Raw genomic sequence first — 18,551 nt, forward strand, 5'->3', positions numbered from 1 at the left:
CTTTTCCAGTGGCACCAACTATGGCCACGAATTCTGCTTCCAAACGTCACACCCGGTTATAGGGCAGACCCATTCATACGTACATTCATTCATCCATAGATCGTAATTTTGACCTGAATCAGAGAACGATCAATCTCCAATTCAGTACACCCAGAGGTATGATTTGCTATGGGAACTGGGAGGACTTTGTGACTCGATATATTTTACGTGCATCAGTCACCATTTACTATACGGGGAGTCTTTGGCGGACTGGATTCGATCTGCCGTTCTTACAAACGTGAGTCCAGTGCCGTGCCAACTCAGCTATCCCGGCTCATTCTATGTAAAATCTTAATCAACAGGTGATACTCAACAACTTTAGTGTTTTTATATCACTGAAACCGTGTGCGTGTATCAATTGTTTAACATTGTAATGCAATACGTTCAAAATAAATACAAATGGGAAGTATATAAAAAATCTCATGAATAAAAACCCATTACATGTATGTTTAAATATAAAAGTATTGTCTATAAACTCGTGCAAAGCATGCAATTGTTAAAAGCACTGCAGTACGTCTAATAATTTGATCTAATTATTATAATATACCAATATAATGCTTGATATAATAAATATTATATATTTATCTAATAGATCGTCTAATTTATCCAATCGTCGAATTTATATTATATATCGTCTAATTTCACCAATTTATACGCGAACGTAAACAAGTACAAACCGGTTTCAGTCGTGCTAAATCAATAAAGCTGTATAGTGTATCACCTCATAAATTAGATTTTACATAGAATCTTATAGTACGTCTAATAATTTGGTCAGAGACCTGCACATATTATTTGTTTTTGTGGGTACTGCGAACCATATTCCAGTTGGCTTGCGTGCATATGTGTGTATTTATTTTTAATTTTCTTCGTATAAAGATATCAATATTATTTCAAAATTTATATCAACACTCGATGTCAAATAACACACGGAAATACAGTCCCTGGTAAAATTATTAGACGTACTGTATGTGAAATCTTAATTATCAGGTGATACACTATACAGCTTTATTGCTTTAGCACGACTGAAACCGGTTTGTACTTGTTTACGTTCGCGTATAAATTGGTGAAATTAGACGATATATAATTTAAATTCGACGATTGGATAAACTAGACGATATATTATATAAATATAGAATATTTATTATATCAAGCATTATATTAGTATATCATAATAATTAGATCAAATTATTAGACGCACTGTAGTTTTTTTTAATAATGACATATTTTGCATGAGTTTATAGGCTATGCTTTAATATTTAAACAAACATGGAATGGATTTTTATTCGGGAGATTTTTTATATACATACTTCCTATTTGTATTTATTTTTAACGTATTGCATTACAATGTTAACCAATTGATACATGGCATAAACAAGTGCAAACCTGTTTCAGCCGAGTAAGAACAATAAAGCTGTATAGTATCACCTGATAATTATGATTTTACATAGAATCTTATAGGACCGTAGAAACGACAGCCATTTCCTGAAAAAAAAACTCTACCCATATTATTTTCTTACATTTTTATGATATTTTCAAACTAAATGGTTTCTCACCCAACACATAATCTACGGGAACTTTGTTGAGTGATGCTAATTCAGTCGCTGTTGTGATGAACTTTGCTCGAGAATTTCTGCTCTTCTTCTCTTTTAACCAGTATTCAATGAGATCTTTGCCGTCCATTCTCGATCCAGTCTTGTTGGCCGCTGGATCCAAGTGAGTGGAAGGCCTGAATTGCTTTCGTCCCCCGCCGAATATCACCTGAAAGAGACCAGGCAGCTTCTTTAGTAAATAATTTGCACAAGTATAGCCAACAAAGGGATAACACTCAAAACACGGCAAACCTTACACTTATATGTTTTGATATTGACTTCGTTAAATTTGTTTTTGGCTCAGAATCGATTAGAATTTGTAAATTACAAGGAACGCTTATGAATGGTAAAATAACGAGTAAATTTAAACACAAATTACAATAGTAAAACTTCCTCCTGTTCAAACAACGACTCGTTAGCATACTACAGTCAAACCCCGCTATAGTGAACCTTCAAGGGACAAGGGATTTTGGTTCACTATAACCGGGAGTTCACTATATCCGTTATGCGGACAACTTAACTAATGGCTCCCAAATTCTTCCCTTTTATTACACGTTATTCAAATAAATGATTGAAAAATATTATGTAGTAGCAAAAAATTTATTATTTTTTATTACTCTTCGTCCTGCGTACAAAAAATTAGTAATCTTTAGCTGTTGAGCAGTCCTCAACATCAGATATGGAAACATTTCCCGACTCTCAAATAATTTTTACTGAATTTCTGTTAGTCTACTTTTTAAACCTGTCGAGCACATAAAATCGCTTAGCAAACTCATCGACATTTGTCCAGGTACTGGAAGATTGCGGCTTCTTTGAATGCTGAACCACTTCAGTAATGCTTCTTCAATATCCTTGTGATCTGCTTTTCTCAACTTTTTACTGCCATTTAAATTTTTTTCATGAGCAGAAATTGTTAATTGCCTATTTTTCCATATGTTACAAACTGTAGATTTGGATAGTTTATATTCCCTGCAAATATCAGCTTGATTACATCCATTTTCAATTTTTCTGATTATGCCCATTTCATTATCAATGGAGAACATTTCACGTTTACTGCTCGCCATAGTTAAATTTGAGACACTTGCTTGCAGGCTTTTTTTTAACTGCACTGAGAGCAAAAAGGAGTTGAAATGAGGACCTTATCAACACATATCTGTGTCCAACCCTTTGACCAATAATGAATAATTACTCATTCCCTCTGACAGAAAATGCATATTGATCCCACTGACACCTTACAGGTGCATCATCTGCCTGGGTTGGAAACCTCTACTTGATTTGTTAAGGGATGGGAAAGTAAGATAAAAGAAGCAAACAAGAAAAAAATGCCTATCGCTACCTTCTCCACTATAGATGGTTATAAAAATCGGTATCTGTATTTATTTTGAAGTAGAAATTTCAAAATTATTACAAAAAAATGAAGAAAAATCAGTCAAAGACAGAAAAAAGTTCATTATATCCAACTTCATCACTTTTTTGGTTCACTATACCCACAAAAAATAACATTATATGGGTATAGCAAGGCACGGGACCGAACATTTCGTTCACTATATCCGGGAGTTCACTATAAACCGTGTTCACTATAACGGGGGTTGACTGTATAAGCAGAGTGATAAAACGGAAGTTTTCTAAATTTCTTCTGGTTTGTAGGAAGTTTGTTATTGTTTACATTTAGTCGCAACCTTCCATTTGATCGACACGGTTGCACTAAACTCAATGGTTGATTAGCCCCTTACGTAATTACTCGCCTGTCCAAGACAAAATTTCTTATGGTTTTCCATTGATGGACCAACATGATCTTGATGGTAATCATCAATAATTCCATCATGAACCATTATATTTTTGGATGGTAACCAACGTGGTAATCATCACCTCAATGTAGGAATTCGGACTGATTTATGACGATCTAACATAAGAATAGCAACTTGTTTTGATGGTATATTCCTGCTGAACGAACAATAATTCTAATTAAATCATCATGGAAATGTATAGTTGAAACCATCATGGATTGTTGGTCCGTGAGAATCCAATTCCTCTGGATGGACCATCATAATAGCATTTCCTATCAAGAAATGAAGGGAATTTGTTGACATATCAAAAACCATGAACACATAATGGAAAATGTTCACATAATCGATGATGGTTACCATCAAATGATGTTGGATCATCATTAATCGCACTGAAACCACCATAAACCATCAAAAAGTTTGACTTGGGTATCCTTGAGCTCTTAACATCAGAAATGGTATAAATTTGACAAACCTTTTTTTTTCCTTTGGGATTCTGACGTCAGAAGTCTGTTTTCAGTCCTCGTATAAATGAGGTGTTAGAATAATGTGTGCTTAACCAATAAAACAAAGAGTCGTTTGGGCAGAGGGGTGGATGAAGTCTTTCCGTGCAATAACCTGGCCAAGGCCCCGATTTCCAGAGCTAAATCGTGGATGTTCAATCGTGAATGTCTTAAAATACAATCTAATGGTCTCCACTAGTTTTAGAGCAGAAAAACGTGTACGTATTGCGGAGGTCGGGTGATTAGTCTGCTCTTCCGTCAATCGTTTGATAGATTAGTGTACTCATACACCAGCATTTGTCTCAGATCTCTATAAATAAAAATCCCAGAGCCGTGATGGCTCAAGGGATAGAGCTTTCAACTTTCAATGAGGTGAACTGGGTTCGAATTCCATCGATGGCAGGACGATATGAATTCCGCACCTGGCTCGCATTAACCACAGTGCTGACATAAAATATCCTCAGTAGTAGACAGATCATGGGTTAGAATCTCCTAACTGTCAGGCTAATCGTGGGAGGTTTTTGTGGTTTTCCTCTTCATGTAAAGCAAACGGGGGTTAGTTCCTATGAAAAGTCCTTTACGAAGGCAATCTTCTTCCAATAATTGATCTAGGAGTTCTCTTGGCTTCTGGATTGGGTTCAAACTTACAAGGATACAAAGCTGATTATCAGTAGTCTTAAACCCAAAATATTAGGTCGGCTATTCAACGACGGTAATAAAATAAAACAAAAATACGAATCCTAGACCACAGTGATTAGCTCATTAGTGTAGCTCTAGTGCGAAGCTAATATAATAGATCGTATTAGAGTGACAACTCATTAATAGTATTACATTAGAACATTTCGCATGCGGTGTATTTTCTGTTCTACGAGTATAAAATGATTTAGTTTCAGTAGCAGGATTCAGCACAATAAAGAATTTCATTCTTAGCATGAAAAGACAGCCCCACCTTAAAATCAAACATTTGAGAGGTCCCAATTTACAATTTTATTAAACTAAAAACAGTTAAGAAATTTTAATAACAGAACAGGTATATAATAGAATTATTCAAAGTATCCCTGAGGGGAGAGGATCGTTCGACTATGCCAATCAACATCTATCAAACGGTAAAAAAAGATTGAATCGAGTTAGCATATCTTACAGACATTAATAATTGTAGTAGTACAAGTGAAAATTTTTGATGGTTTTCCATTGATGGATCAACATAGTCTTGACGGCAACCATGAATAATTCCTTCATGAACCATTATATTTTGGGATGGTAACCAACATTAGTAACCATTGTAGGAATTCGGACTGATTTATGGTGGTCCAACATAAGAATAGAAACTTGTTTTGACGGTTTGTTGATGTTGAACCATCAGAAATTTTTATCATAGTTTCTTAAAAATCAAATGTTTGAACGATCATGAATCACCATCACCCCAATGTAGGAATTCGGACTGATTTATGATGGACCAACATAAGAAACAAATTGTTTGGTTGCTTTATTCCTGAAAACCAACAAGAAATATCATTAAACCATCATGGAAATACATAGTTGGAACCATCACGGATCACCATCGGTTGGGGTCTATGTCCAAGAGAATCAAAATTCTCATGAGGGTTAACCATCATAGTGTATTAAAGTAGTATTTTCCATAATGAAATGATGGAAGTTTGTAATCATATCAAAAACCATGAACGCATAATGGAAAATGCTGGATTATGGTGGCCATCAAAAGATGTTGATCCATCATGAATAGCACTGATCATAAACCATCAGATTTTTTTAATGGGATCATCAAAAAATTTAACTTGAGGGTAGCTACGCCACAGTCCCTAATAAAGCAGCTGTAAAGAGCTTGTGTATGTTTAAACATATTCATTTATTCCTTTTAAGAGTTTATTTATTCGTTGGAATAATAGTTGAATCAGATTGAATTAGTAAATCGAACCGATTTTACCTTGAGGTCACGTCCGGGCAAGTCCTCCACGAGTTGCCTCGCCAAGTCTTTGCAGCGAGTAGCGTTTTTAGGCATTTTGGTGTCACTCTCCCAATCCCTGTGGGGACTGTGACCATAGAGGGCAGCTGGAGTGGCGTGAGTGACTCGTGTGGTAGTCACCAGTCCCGTGTCTTTACCTGGAAAAAGAACTTTTTATGAGCTTTTAATTGTCATGCTACACTTATCTATTATTATAAAATGTGCCTCTTATAACTTCAGAATCATTTGTTCTATCGTCCTGAAATGTAATCATCGATGGAAAGCAAAAATCTGCCCCCGATCCTAAATGCTATTTGAAATTTTCAATTAGAAAACAGTGAAAGCCGTTCAAAAAATGGAATTTTCTGAATTGTTCTATCTAGGACCATTTGTTCTATCGTCAGGAAAGAAATTTAGTCTGCGACGGAAAGCGAAAATCTAGCCCCCGATTCTAAATGCTATTCGAATTTTTTATATAGAAAGCCATGAGAGCCGTTCGAAAAATGGAATTTTCTGATCTGTGAAATTTTTTGATTGCCATTGTTTTATTTATTACAACTATAGATGATTCTATTTTTTCAAATATTTTAAAGATAACATCAGTAATGTTTGCTAGCTTAATTCTATACTTGAGCAAAAAAGAGCTTATATTACGTTTTTTTAACTATATTTTTTATCTATGCTTTTTATGTATATTTTATCACTAGCGTGGCCTCATAGACTCCGTTATTTCTGTATCCATTGGAAACACTATAGTTATTACATTTTGTTAGATTGCTTTAGGTAATAATTTAAGTAATGCTGAATTATTAGTTAAATATAAACGGTGCTATGGTGCTGCATTCTGTCAAATCAATTATTGGTGACGGAGTTAAAAATATAGAGAAAACATGGAGAAAGTTTTAAAGTATTTAAAAACATTTAAATGAGAGGAAAAAATTATTCACAAACTTAATTCATTAGTTTAGAAAATTTTACATTTTTTTAAAAAAAACAATTGGAAAATTTTTTTTTAAAAAAAGATATAATCTCGTCATTAGTACCCCATTCTGAAATGAACCAGTCAAAGTAGACTTCTGTTTCGAATTAATTCCCAGAAAGCTGGAAATGATTGAATTAAACTTAGATCATCTCAAATAAGAATATGAGCTTGCGACAGTTTCTGTTGTGAGCTAAACTATTGTGATTCAAAAAACTGCAAAAGTTTAGGCATTTTTTCAGTTTTTGCCTTATAACATTTAATGTTGCATTTGAGCCGTGTTGGTTCAGAGGTTAAAGCTTTCACCTTCCAATGAGGTGAACCGGGTTCGAATCCCAGTGATGGCTGGTTGATACAAATTACGCACTCGACTCGCACCGACCACAATGCTGACGTAAAATATCCTCAGTGGTAGACGGATCTTGAGTTAGAGTCCCCTTGTTGTCAACCTAACCATGGGAGGTTTAGTGATTTTCCTCTAGATGTAACGCAAATGCGGTTTAGTTGCATCAAAATGTCCCCAACAAAGGCCAAATTTCTCCCAATACTTGATCCAAGAGTTCCTTTGTCTTCTAGATTGGGTTCAAAATGCAAGGCTGCGAAGTTGAACATTAGTAGTCGCAAAATTGGGTCGGCCGTTCAACGACGATTATAAAATGGTTAATTTTAGAACAATTGTAGTCCCCCTATTAAGCCTATAATTATTTCCTCTGGTGGGGTACACTAGTACCCTGTAATATAATACTTGGTCCAGTTTGAATGTTATGGATCAATATTAAGGGAAGATATAGACCCATGTTGTATTACAGAATATTGACATCAAATTTCTTCATTTTAGCGCTATTCAACACGCTTTTATGTACATACTTAGTAACCTATAGGGCCCCCTAATAGGCCTATATTTATTTCCTCTGGTAGGGTACACTAGTACCCGGTAATATAATACGTGGTTGCGTTTAAGAATGCATTATATATTATATTATATAGAATATATTATATTAAGAATATATTTATGTGTTAGCTTATGTTTAAGAATATACGAAAAAGTTTATTATTTTCTGATCATTACTAGCAAAATAGGGTTATTCCTTATGTGGTTAAATTGAAGAAAAAAAAAGAGCCATTAAGGGATTAAGAACATGAAAGGGAAAAAAACAACATCATACTGAAGTGAAACTATTAATTCTCACCTGCTTCCTGTGCCCAAGTGAGAATGGAGGGGAGCTCATTCCCGATGGAGGAATCGCAGTTGTTGATCTTGGCTCTGGCCGAAACACCAATTGCTCCAGAGTTAGTTTTGGTCCCCGTAAATAGAGCCGTTGCGGTGGATGCCGAATCGGGAACCTGGTGGCTCACACTGTACGTCTATACAAAAGAAAATTCAATGTCATCGAAGAAATGATTAGTTTATTTTTCAACGCAAATAAATCTCAAAGTTGCAAAAAAAATTTAACATATTTATGAAAATTTACTGAAATAATCCCATCCTTTTTAATGCTTTAAAAAACCTAAAGGATACTACAGTATAAGTTTTTCAATACTTATACAGGGTGTTCCAAAATTATCTTTACAACTTCAAAAATTCATAACTTCGAACATAAACAAGATATTTATATTCTGTCTTTTGCATGTATTACTGCAACTAATAAAGTTTTTTTTCAATAGGCTGAAAAGTTATAAGTGAGGATGTGGACACCACAACAGAAAGCTCAATGCGTCTCATGGTTCATAGAGACGAAATCAGATACACAGGTTCAACGGAACTTCAGGACAAATTTCCAAAGAGACCCACCATCCAGACCCTCCATCCGTGCATGGCACACAAGCTTCATGAGCACCGGATCAGTATTGCATAAAAGTGGAGCCGGATGATCAAGCACAAGTCCAGAAAATGTGGAGCGAATACGGCCATGAGACGCATTGAGCTTTCTGTTGTGGTGTCCACATCCTCACTTAAAACTTTTCAGCCTACTGAAAAAAAACTTTATTAGTTGCAGTAATACATGCAAAAGACAGAATATAAATATCTTGTTTATGTTCGAAGTTATGAATTTTTGAAGTTGTAAAGATAATTTTGGAACACCCTACCTAGAGCAGTGTTCCCCAACCCCCGGTCGGCGGATCAAATGGCACCGGGCCTCCCATTTCATTGTAACTGAATTTAAATTCCTAGGTTTTCACCCCAAATTAAAAATATCTGTGTTCCATTAAAATTTCAGCAGTAACAGCAATCAAAACAAAGCAACGGAATAAACTGGACATAATCAACACATTTCGTGTGTCATTGTCTCCGATTACCCCCAGATGGAACCGTCTCATTGCAAAGAAACAATCTCAGGATTCTCATTGACTTAACGCTCTAATAAGTTAAAATGTTAAATCACTTTATATTTATTTTTTGGTGTATAACAGTATTTTATTTTGAAGGCATGTTTAAATACAATTAAATTAAAATTAATAAATTAAAATAATCTAAAATATAAACAATCAACGTCCCCCCCCCTCCAGCGGTCCGCGTTAAAATTATCAAGCGTTGACAGGTCCGCGGTGATAAAAAGGTTGGGGAACACTAGCCTGGAGGATACAAAACTTCAAAATCATCTTAGCTTAAAAAAAGGGATACATAATAGTGCTGTAGAGTAGTTTTGAAACTATTTAAAACATTTCACAATCAAGGATAAAGTGTGCTTTATTAATAGAAGGATTTGTTGTAGTTTGTACAAAGTTGCACAGTTCATGAAGTATTGTTCCAACATTTAACATATATTTTTAACTTTTGATATCTAATGTGTGTGATCAGATTAAGGATTTTTTTCGCATTAAATAACTTTTAGATTTTAAGGCACATTTCATTAGGTCTGGTTAGAGATTACTGTCCGCATTACGGCAGTTTAAAAAAAAATCTTGAATCCTGATTTGCTTTCCCAAGTTTTGTTTTAGTCTTACTTTTGCTACAACCCATTTGGTTGACAATAGCAACAAGAATAAATAATTAAAATGCATTTAAAACATTAGAAACCAGAAAGTTCCTGGACTGTTGCCGAGCAACTGATCCACATCAATTTAGATTAAGAAAGTTAAATACAAAATACTCTCGATATCTCAAAGTTGAAGGGACGCTAAAAAAATTTCGAGATAGCGAGTTTTCGAGATAAAATTCAGAACTAAATATGTTCTAAAAAGTTAAACAAAAAAATATATATATTTTAAAATACTCTAAAAAGTAGAATCAAGAAACATAAGAATAATTACTATTAAATATGAATGGAATGATAGTTGACTATAAGTCTAACTACAACAATGATAATTTTACTTTTAAAAGTAAGAGGAAACAATAATGCATTAAATAGAAAAGAATTAGTTTAAAAAGAGCTTATATTGTGATTTTTTCCGAAAAAATTAATTTTATATTTAAAAAAAGTGACATAGAAAAGTTTTGAGAATAAAACCTTCGACATAGGAATTCAAACTAACGTTAGGTGGATACATAATGCCATGAGGAAAAATATATTTTTGACATAACAAGGCTTTCGAGTTATCGAAGTTCGATATAACGAGAGTACACTGTATATGAATATCTATTACAATACTTTGTTCATCACAAGCAAAAAGAATACGATTAAAAAAAAGAAGACATTCGGAAATGCATTTTATCGAATTTGAATATTCATTTTCTTACTTTTGAGAGGGCCACGTAGGGGAATTTTTCAAAGCTCAGTTGACTATCTTCCCCTGGACGATCTTCTTTCTGACCCTGAAACACCCTGGAGGCCATGACGGTACTCACTCCCATACCATCTCCCACAAAGATGATTATATTCTTGGCCACCCTCATATTCGGATAGATCCTCAGAGAATCCTGGAGATCTGCTTGTCCCATCTCGAACCAGAAAGTAGGAGATTCCTCTGCAAAATAACAACAAAATCAATATAGATGGTTTTATAACCGTCGTTGAACGGCCGAGCCAATTTTTTTGGGTTTACGACTACTAACGTTCAACTCCGTAGCCTTGTCATTTTGAACCCAATCCAGAAGACAAGGAAACTACTGGATCAAGTATTGGGAGAAATTTTCCTTTGTGGAGGACTTTTCCATGGAACTAACCCGCATTTGCGTTATATGGATAGGAAGACCACGAGAACCCCCTCCCGCGGTTAGCCCGACGCCAAAGGGACTCTAACCCATGATCAGCCTACCATTGAGGATATTTCATGTCAGCACTTTGGTCGGGGCATACCGGATGCGGATTTGCGTCGACCAGGCATCACTGGGATTCGAACGCGGTTCACCTCATTGGAAGGCAAGCGCTCTAAATATAAATGGTTTTATTTAATTTTATCACTGTCGTTGAACAGCCGACCCAATTTTGTGGGTTTACGACTACTAATGTTCAACTCCGTAGCCATGAAATTTTGAACCCAATCGAGAAGAGAAGGAAACTCCTGGATCAGAGGTATTGATTTGTTATGGGATAATGGAGCACTTTGTGACTAGACAAATTTAACGTGCATCAGTCACCATTTACTACACGGGGAGTCTTCGGCCGGCTGGGATGGAACCCATGGCCGACTGGGAACCCATGAACTCTTTGACATGGGTCCAACCGATCAGGCTATTCCTGCCAGACAGTGTAAAGCTAAGCACAGATGGCGCTAGGGTTTTAAAATGCACCGTAAGATTTTCGAAATACTACTTTCTACTGTTTTTTATGCCTAAGGTTGAAAAAATATACTGCTCAATATTATTATACTCGTAGTGTTTTGAATGTAACACTCTTTCAATTTGACTTTCAACGAAACAAGCAGCAACAAATGAAGACTGCGGAAGCTTACTATGATGCTACTCAAACAATAGCAAAATGATGCTGTATTACACAAATATAGCCAAATAAGGGATAACACTCAAAACATGGCTAACCTTGAACTTCATTTATGCTGTGATATTAATTTTGTTCAATTTGATTTAGGCTCGTGTCCTGTTAGAATTTATAAACTCCAGAAAATTCTTATGAATGTTAAAATGACGCGCAAATTTAAACATAAATCCCAATGATAAAACTTCCTGGAATATTAAGCCTGTTCACATATCGCCTCGTAAGCCTAACATAAGCGGAGGGATACACCGGAAGCTTTCTTAATTTCTTCTGATTTTAGGAAGCTTGTTATTATTCATATTCAGTCAATCAACGATAGGATGAAATAAATCATTTTGTTAAAACCTATAGATGGCGTTTTCGGCACTAGGGAGCGCTGCAAACTCTTGACTGCCTATACTTCCGGGTTACCGTTTTCGGTGTGTTTTGAAGCCAACGTCGTCATTGTGTTTTGAGACTCTCTTGAGTAGCATTTCTTGTATACGGGTATTTGTTACCCGATTTATTATTTGTGTTTAAAAGAACAATCGTTATAAGAATCGTCATTTGAAGAGCTGTCATTTCAAAACGTAAGAATCGTCATTTGAAGAACTCTCATTTCAAGACGTAAGAATCGTCATTTGAAGAACTGTCATTTCAAGGCGTGAGAATCGTCATTTGAAGAATTCTCATTTCAAGACGTGAGAATCGTCATTTGAAGAATTCTCATTTCAAGACGTGAGAATCGTTATTTGAAGAATTCTCATTTCAAGACGTGAGAATCGTCATTTGAAGAATTCTCATTTCAAGACGTGAGAATCGTCATTTGAAGAATTCTCATTTCAAGACGTGAGAATCGTCATTTGAAGAACTCTCATTTCAAGACGTGAGAATCGTCATTTGAAGAATTCTCATTTCAAGACGTGAGAACCGTCATTTGAAGAACTCTCATTTCAAGACGTGAGAATCGTCATTTGAAGAATTCTCATTTCAAGACGTGAGAATCGTCATTTGAAGGATTCTCATTTCAAGACGTGAGAATCGTCATTTGAAGAATTCTCATTTCAAGACGTGAGAATCGTCATTTGAAGAATTCTCATTTCAAGACGTGAGAATCGTCATTTGAAGAATTCTCATTTCAAGACGTGAGAACCGTCATTTGAAGAATTCTCATTTCAAGACGTGAGAACCGTCATTTGAAGAACTCTCATTTCAAGACGTGAGAATCGTCATTTGAAGAATTCTCATTTCAAGACGTGAGAATCGTCATTTGAAGAATTCTCATTTCAAGACGTGAGAATCGTCATTTGAAGAATTCTCATTTCAAGACGTGAGAATCGTCATTTGAAGAATTCTCATTTCAAGACGTGAGAATCGTCATTTGAAGAATTCTCATTTCAAGACGTGAGAATCGTCATTTGAAGAACTCTCATTTCAAGACGTGAGAATCGTCATTTGAAGAATTCTCATTTCAAGACGTGAGAATCGTCATTTGAAGAACTCTCATTACAAGACGTGAGAATCGTCATTTGAAGAATTCTCATTTCAAGACGTGAGAATCGTCATTTGAAGAATTCTCATTTCAAGACGTGAGAATCGTCATTTGAAGAATTCTCATTTCAAGACGTGAGAATCGTCATTTGAAGAACTCTCATTTCAAGACGTGAGAATCGTCATTTTAAGAATTCTCATTTCAAGACGTGAGAACCGTCATTTGAAGAACTCTCATTTCAAGACGTAAGAATCGTCATTTGAAAAAAATAATTGTTATAAAACACGTCTTACCTTGTTAACAATATACAAACTTGGAAATTTTATTTGTATAACGAACTTAATCTCGCTGCTCAAAGAATATGCTAACACTAACGTATGATGGTGCCCGACTTGCAACAAGAGCAAACAGTAATAAACAAGTATTTTTATTATACTTATAATTTATATATTAAAGATTTTTAAACTTTCTACACATTAATTTTTTAATTAACTTGTAAGGGTTTATTTATACAAGGTTATTTATATTGCTTGTAAATAACCTTGAATAATCGTAATAACAGTAACAATAACTCGTTATTGAATACGGGATAATTTAGCAATGAAGTAACAGGGCAGGATTGTTTTTAAAATATTTCATAAATAAAAATTCCACAATCCTAAAATGAAGTTGTCGTTTTAAGTATGCATGTTTCCTGTGATAATTACAATGATGCTATCAACAGAAAAAGTATTTGTATAAAACGAAAAAAAAGAGAAAGAAAAATGATGCAATCTGACATAAAACTTAATTGCATAAAAAAAATTATAGTATTCTTAAAATGGGATATAAAGTCTCCGCAAATATTATTGTTCACATATTGTTAAAAAAAAAAAAAGAGATATCTTTCTTTTCAACTCTTTACTTCACTATTATTTCGCTATAATCAGCTCATTATGCAGGTTTTAGTCAGCCGGGGAAGAGCTTTAATGACCATTTAATCGATTCAGGAAGCGTAAAACAAATTCCTCCAAAAAAAAATCAAAGAAGCATTTGAATCGGTAATGCGAAAAAAAATACTTTCTTTATTACCTCAAAAGAATGATTTCATTAAAAAAAATAAATAGTTAAATAAAGACCTCAAATCTACCTCAAGACGAAGGTTTTGCGTGCTCCTGCCATGACACCCCTCATTGTTTCCAATCATTAAATTGCAAAGGGATGCGGTTCATTGAACTTTGTACCAAGAATATCAATAAAAGTTTTGAAACTTTTTTTTTATAGATACACGCCACTCTTTTTTTTTTCTTTCTGTCAAATGCTTTGTTGTTAAATTGAAACGTCATAGTGATATCTTTATTATCTGTACGTTAATAGGCTTCTTAATTTAATGCTGGTATTGAGAAATATAAATCTGTTTGCCATGCATTCATCTTTATTGCTACTAAAATAAAGATTTTATATGTGTATAGGACGCATTATGAGCAAACGGGACGCAAGATTACAAGCGTGCAACGCTGCTCTTTCAATTCCAAGCTGCATCCCTATGAGGCAGATGAGGCTTTGATTGCTGCCTTTCTTTTGTAGGTTTAGAAACTTGAGATATGCATCGTATTCTCATCCCTGATGTTTGATTTAAGGTAAAATGTCACTTTCCGGTATAAGCTTGCCGGGTATTACTTACACTGATGAGTTTTAAGTGTACGAGGGTCATTATCCGGTATTTTCTACATTGATATATTTCCAATCTAAATTTTTTATTTATTTTATAACCGTCGGCTACCCATTTTCGGCTTTACGACTACTGATGTTAAACTCCATACCGTTGTCATTTTAAACCCAATCAAGAAAGAAAAGGGAACTCCTGGATCAAGAATTGGGAGATATTTGCCTTCGTGGAGGACTTTTTGATGAAACTAACCTGCATATGCGTTACAAGGAGAGGAAAACCCCGAAAATCTCTCACGGTTAGCCTGACGGGAAGGGGGACTCTAAATCATGATCCGTCTACAACTGAAGATATTTTTCGTCAGCGCCGTGGTCAGTGCGAACCGGGTGCGGAATTCGAATCAACTGGCCATGGCTAGGTCGTACCCGGTGCCCCTCATCTGAAGGCGAACGTTTTATACTCTATAACACGGAGCCACCACAGTTCTTCCAATCTAAATCATGTGAAATTCTTTGCACTAGAAGCTGGAATGCGGGGAACCCTAGAGAGTTAATCAAGATAAATAACTATAAAATGCAACCGAAGAACCTAGACTTTATTGAGCTGATTTGCAAGTGGCTATTTTAAGTGCCTTACTTTTGAGGGAGGCGGAAAGATCTTCCCTACTTGCAAAATATTCTGTGTTCAACCAGCTTCGCCGAGCATATTTTAATTTGCTTTGAATTTTCTGAGGTAGATCTTACACCACTTTTTGTTGCTGATTTTCTTGCGATCAGTGGAGTCTTGGAGCTGATCTGACACATGTCAGATTAAGAGGAACAGCAACAATAACAACAACAAAATAATAGTTTTAGAATCCAAAGAATGGGAACAATATATTAAATTTTAAAAAAACTGACATTCAGTTTTAAAATTCACAGGCTTCTACAGTTTTCAAGAGATGATTTCAAAACATGTTACAATGACAGCTTCCACGTTTCATTGTGCTTAGAAAAAAAAATGAAAAAAAAAATGAAAAAACTACTAATAGCATCTTTCCCAGGTAACACGAATAAAAGTTACATTTAAAAAACGTTTATACATACGGTGCCGATGTTAAAGAACGTACAATTATGTTTTCTTTTTCATTGTTATGACAGTTCATCGACGTTGGTGGTCCATTTGAAATCCCAAAGCTTAACTAATTGCTAATAAGTGACAACATATTTTTTACTTCACATTACTTAGCCGCCTTCTGTGGAATCTAAACGTAAGAAAAGTGAGAATTCGTGTACAAGCAATATGTCTCACTATATATAATTATGATGTCACAGTTTTCCATTGTTGTTCGTGCGTTTTTATTGGCCGTAAAATCACGTGGTAGGATCCAGTTTTTTCCACGTTCATTTACATATTGATTTGGTTGTCATCAGCATAAAATTAATAAAAGTCATAAAGGTTTTCTATAAAAATTTTTGTATCCTCAATTGGGTATAATATAAAAAAAACACAACTATTTCCACTTAGTAGGAATAACATTTACCATGACGCAATGCTAAATTCTATGCCACTATCCACATAAATGCCACTATCCACATAAATCAATTATTAATCAAAAATCGAATATCAATTACTTTTCTTTATAATGCAATAAAATCTGGCGAGCAGCTATTTAAACGATCAAACACTTCGTTTGTTTATTTGTGGCTTGAAGTTAGGCTCGCAGAAAATGCCGTTCATGGGTTAAATTTAGTAGGAATAACACAACCTGTGACGTAGGCTATAGTATACCCAATTGGGTATAATATGAAAAAAAACACAACTACTTCCACTTCGAAAATTTTACTAGGAATAGCATTTACCTTTTAGTTTAATTAATAAGCTGAGTTCTAAATATGTTTACTAAATTCATAAACTTAGATAAAGTGACAAAATAAATTATTTCAAAAGGAACTAGATAAATACAATTCCAACCTGCCCAGTAACGACTTATAACAACACACTTCATTTAATGTTTACTTGTTGCTAGAAATCAGGTTCGCAGAAAATGCTGTTTACTATAGTTAAATTTAGTAGGAATAACAGGACCTGTGACGTAGGCTATTGTATACCCAATTTGCGATCGCAATGAACTATAAGGGACGTTGTTGTATGAGATGAATACCTGTGATTTCTATATGATCAGTCATTCAGTTACTCTGGAACCGTCTTTAAGGTAGCGTGTAGCATTGTAACGTTCCTTCTTTATTGTGGCTTAAAAAAGAAAAATGTTTGATATTCTTTCTTATGCAAACGGGAAAAAAATGATGTCTCTTTTTTTAGAGAAGGAACATTCAAAACACATCGGAAAAATATTTGTAAATAAAAAGGAAAAAAAATACGTATCTTCTTATTAGAGTTAAAACCTGAGAAATCGTTTTGTTAATTTTAATGTTGTAATATGAAAAGCCTATTTGAACTTTACATTCCATCGTTTTAAGAATCATATTACTTCAAACTTTAAAATAAGCAAAAAGTATACATAAGCTCATAATTTTATATAATTTAATTTTGCAAAAAAAGCTTTTTGACAACAATTTTTATCGGAAAATTTTAAGCTTCAGTGAAAATCATTCTTTAGAAACTAAAAAATGTGAAATAAAGAATGCTTACGAAACAAAAAAACAATTATAAAAATTCTTCACACTAAAATAAAAAACTTTCATGCTTTTTTTTAATTCAGAAACGTAGAAAACCTTTCTATAGATAGAAAATTATCATCAAATAAAAAAAAAAATTATTTACAAGTAATATTTTTTATTATAAAAATCATAACATTTACCTTATTTATAAATCCGGAGAATTCCAAAATGACATGTTCTTCGTTTGAAAACTTTATTGTCAAATAATATGTATATACATAGATTATCCCTTCATTACTTTTAGATAACATACCACACAACAAAATTTCATAATTGCAAGATTTCGATAGGAATTTCAGTATGTAACTTAAAAACAGAATAGCTGAATTCTAGTTGAAATTTATCATTTAAGATAAAAAAATACTTACCAAGAAAACGATAAAAATTTATTAATAATCAGCATAAATGATATTATTTCAAGTAATTCGGATGATTCTTTATTGTTGTTCTCCAAATTATATAGATTTAGAAATACAGAGTGTTTATAAAGTCCCGGACCCATTTTGATGTTTAATAACTCATAAAATAATAAGGATAGATTAAAATTAATAACATAAGTGGCTAGATAGAGTCAGAAAGTTTCATGACCCTTGTCAGTAAACTTGCACGTGTGCCCCCTTCGCCACACGGAGAATATCAAGTCGATAGTCAATTTCACGCCAGGTAGCGGCAAGCATGTCGGCATCCACAGAGGCTATTGTGGTTGTAATTCTGGCTTTTAGGACATCAATGTTCGACACGATCCTCCTGTAAACATTGTCCTTTATAAATCCCCAAAGAAAAAGTCCAGCGGCGTTATATCAGGTGATCTGGGTGGCCAAGGAATTGGACCTCCTCGCCCAATCCATCTTCCTGGAAAATGGTCATTCAAAGAACTACGAACGATGATACCCACATATACCTTCGTATTTTCACAACTAGAAGATCTTCAGCCACGTGTCTTTTCGCAACACGATGGTGCACCACCTCATTGGGGTATCATCGTTTCCGTAAGCATTCTTTGTTTTGCGTTTTTTAGTTTCTAAATAATGATTTCTATTA

General features: G+C 34.4%; 1 protein-coding gene across 1 annotated transcript in view; it reads right to left on the reverse strand.

Annotated features, from left to right (window-relative positions):
* The window catches only part of LOC110282386 (alkaline phosphatase, tissue-nonspecific isozyme), a 57,575-nt gene that overhangs the window by 14,322 nt on the left and 24,702 nt on the right, over window positions 1-18,551 (reverse strand). The window contains exons 2-5 of the mRNA XM_087152620.1: window positions 10,537-10,763; window positions 8,048-8,222; window positions 5,861-6,036; window positions 1,593-1,797 (exon numbers count right to left, since the gene is read on the reverse strand). Coding sequence (XP_087008746.1) covers window positions 1,593-1,797; window positions 5,861-6,036; window positions 8,048-8,222; window positions 10,537-10,763 — 783 coding nt within the window. The remainder of the gene's footprint in view (window positions 1-1,592; window positions 1,798-5,860; window positions 6,037-8,047; window positions 8,223-10,536; window positions 10,764-18,551) is intronic.

This window comes from Parasteatoda tepidariorum, chromosome 10, assembly GCF_982258835.1.
Source record: "Parasteatoda tepidariorum strain Cologne lab strain chromosome 10, Ptep-v5.0, whole genome shotgun sequence".
NCBI lineage: Eukaryota > Metazoa > Arthropoda > Arachnida > Araneae > Theridiidae > Parasteatoda > Parasteatoda tepidariorum.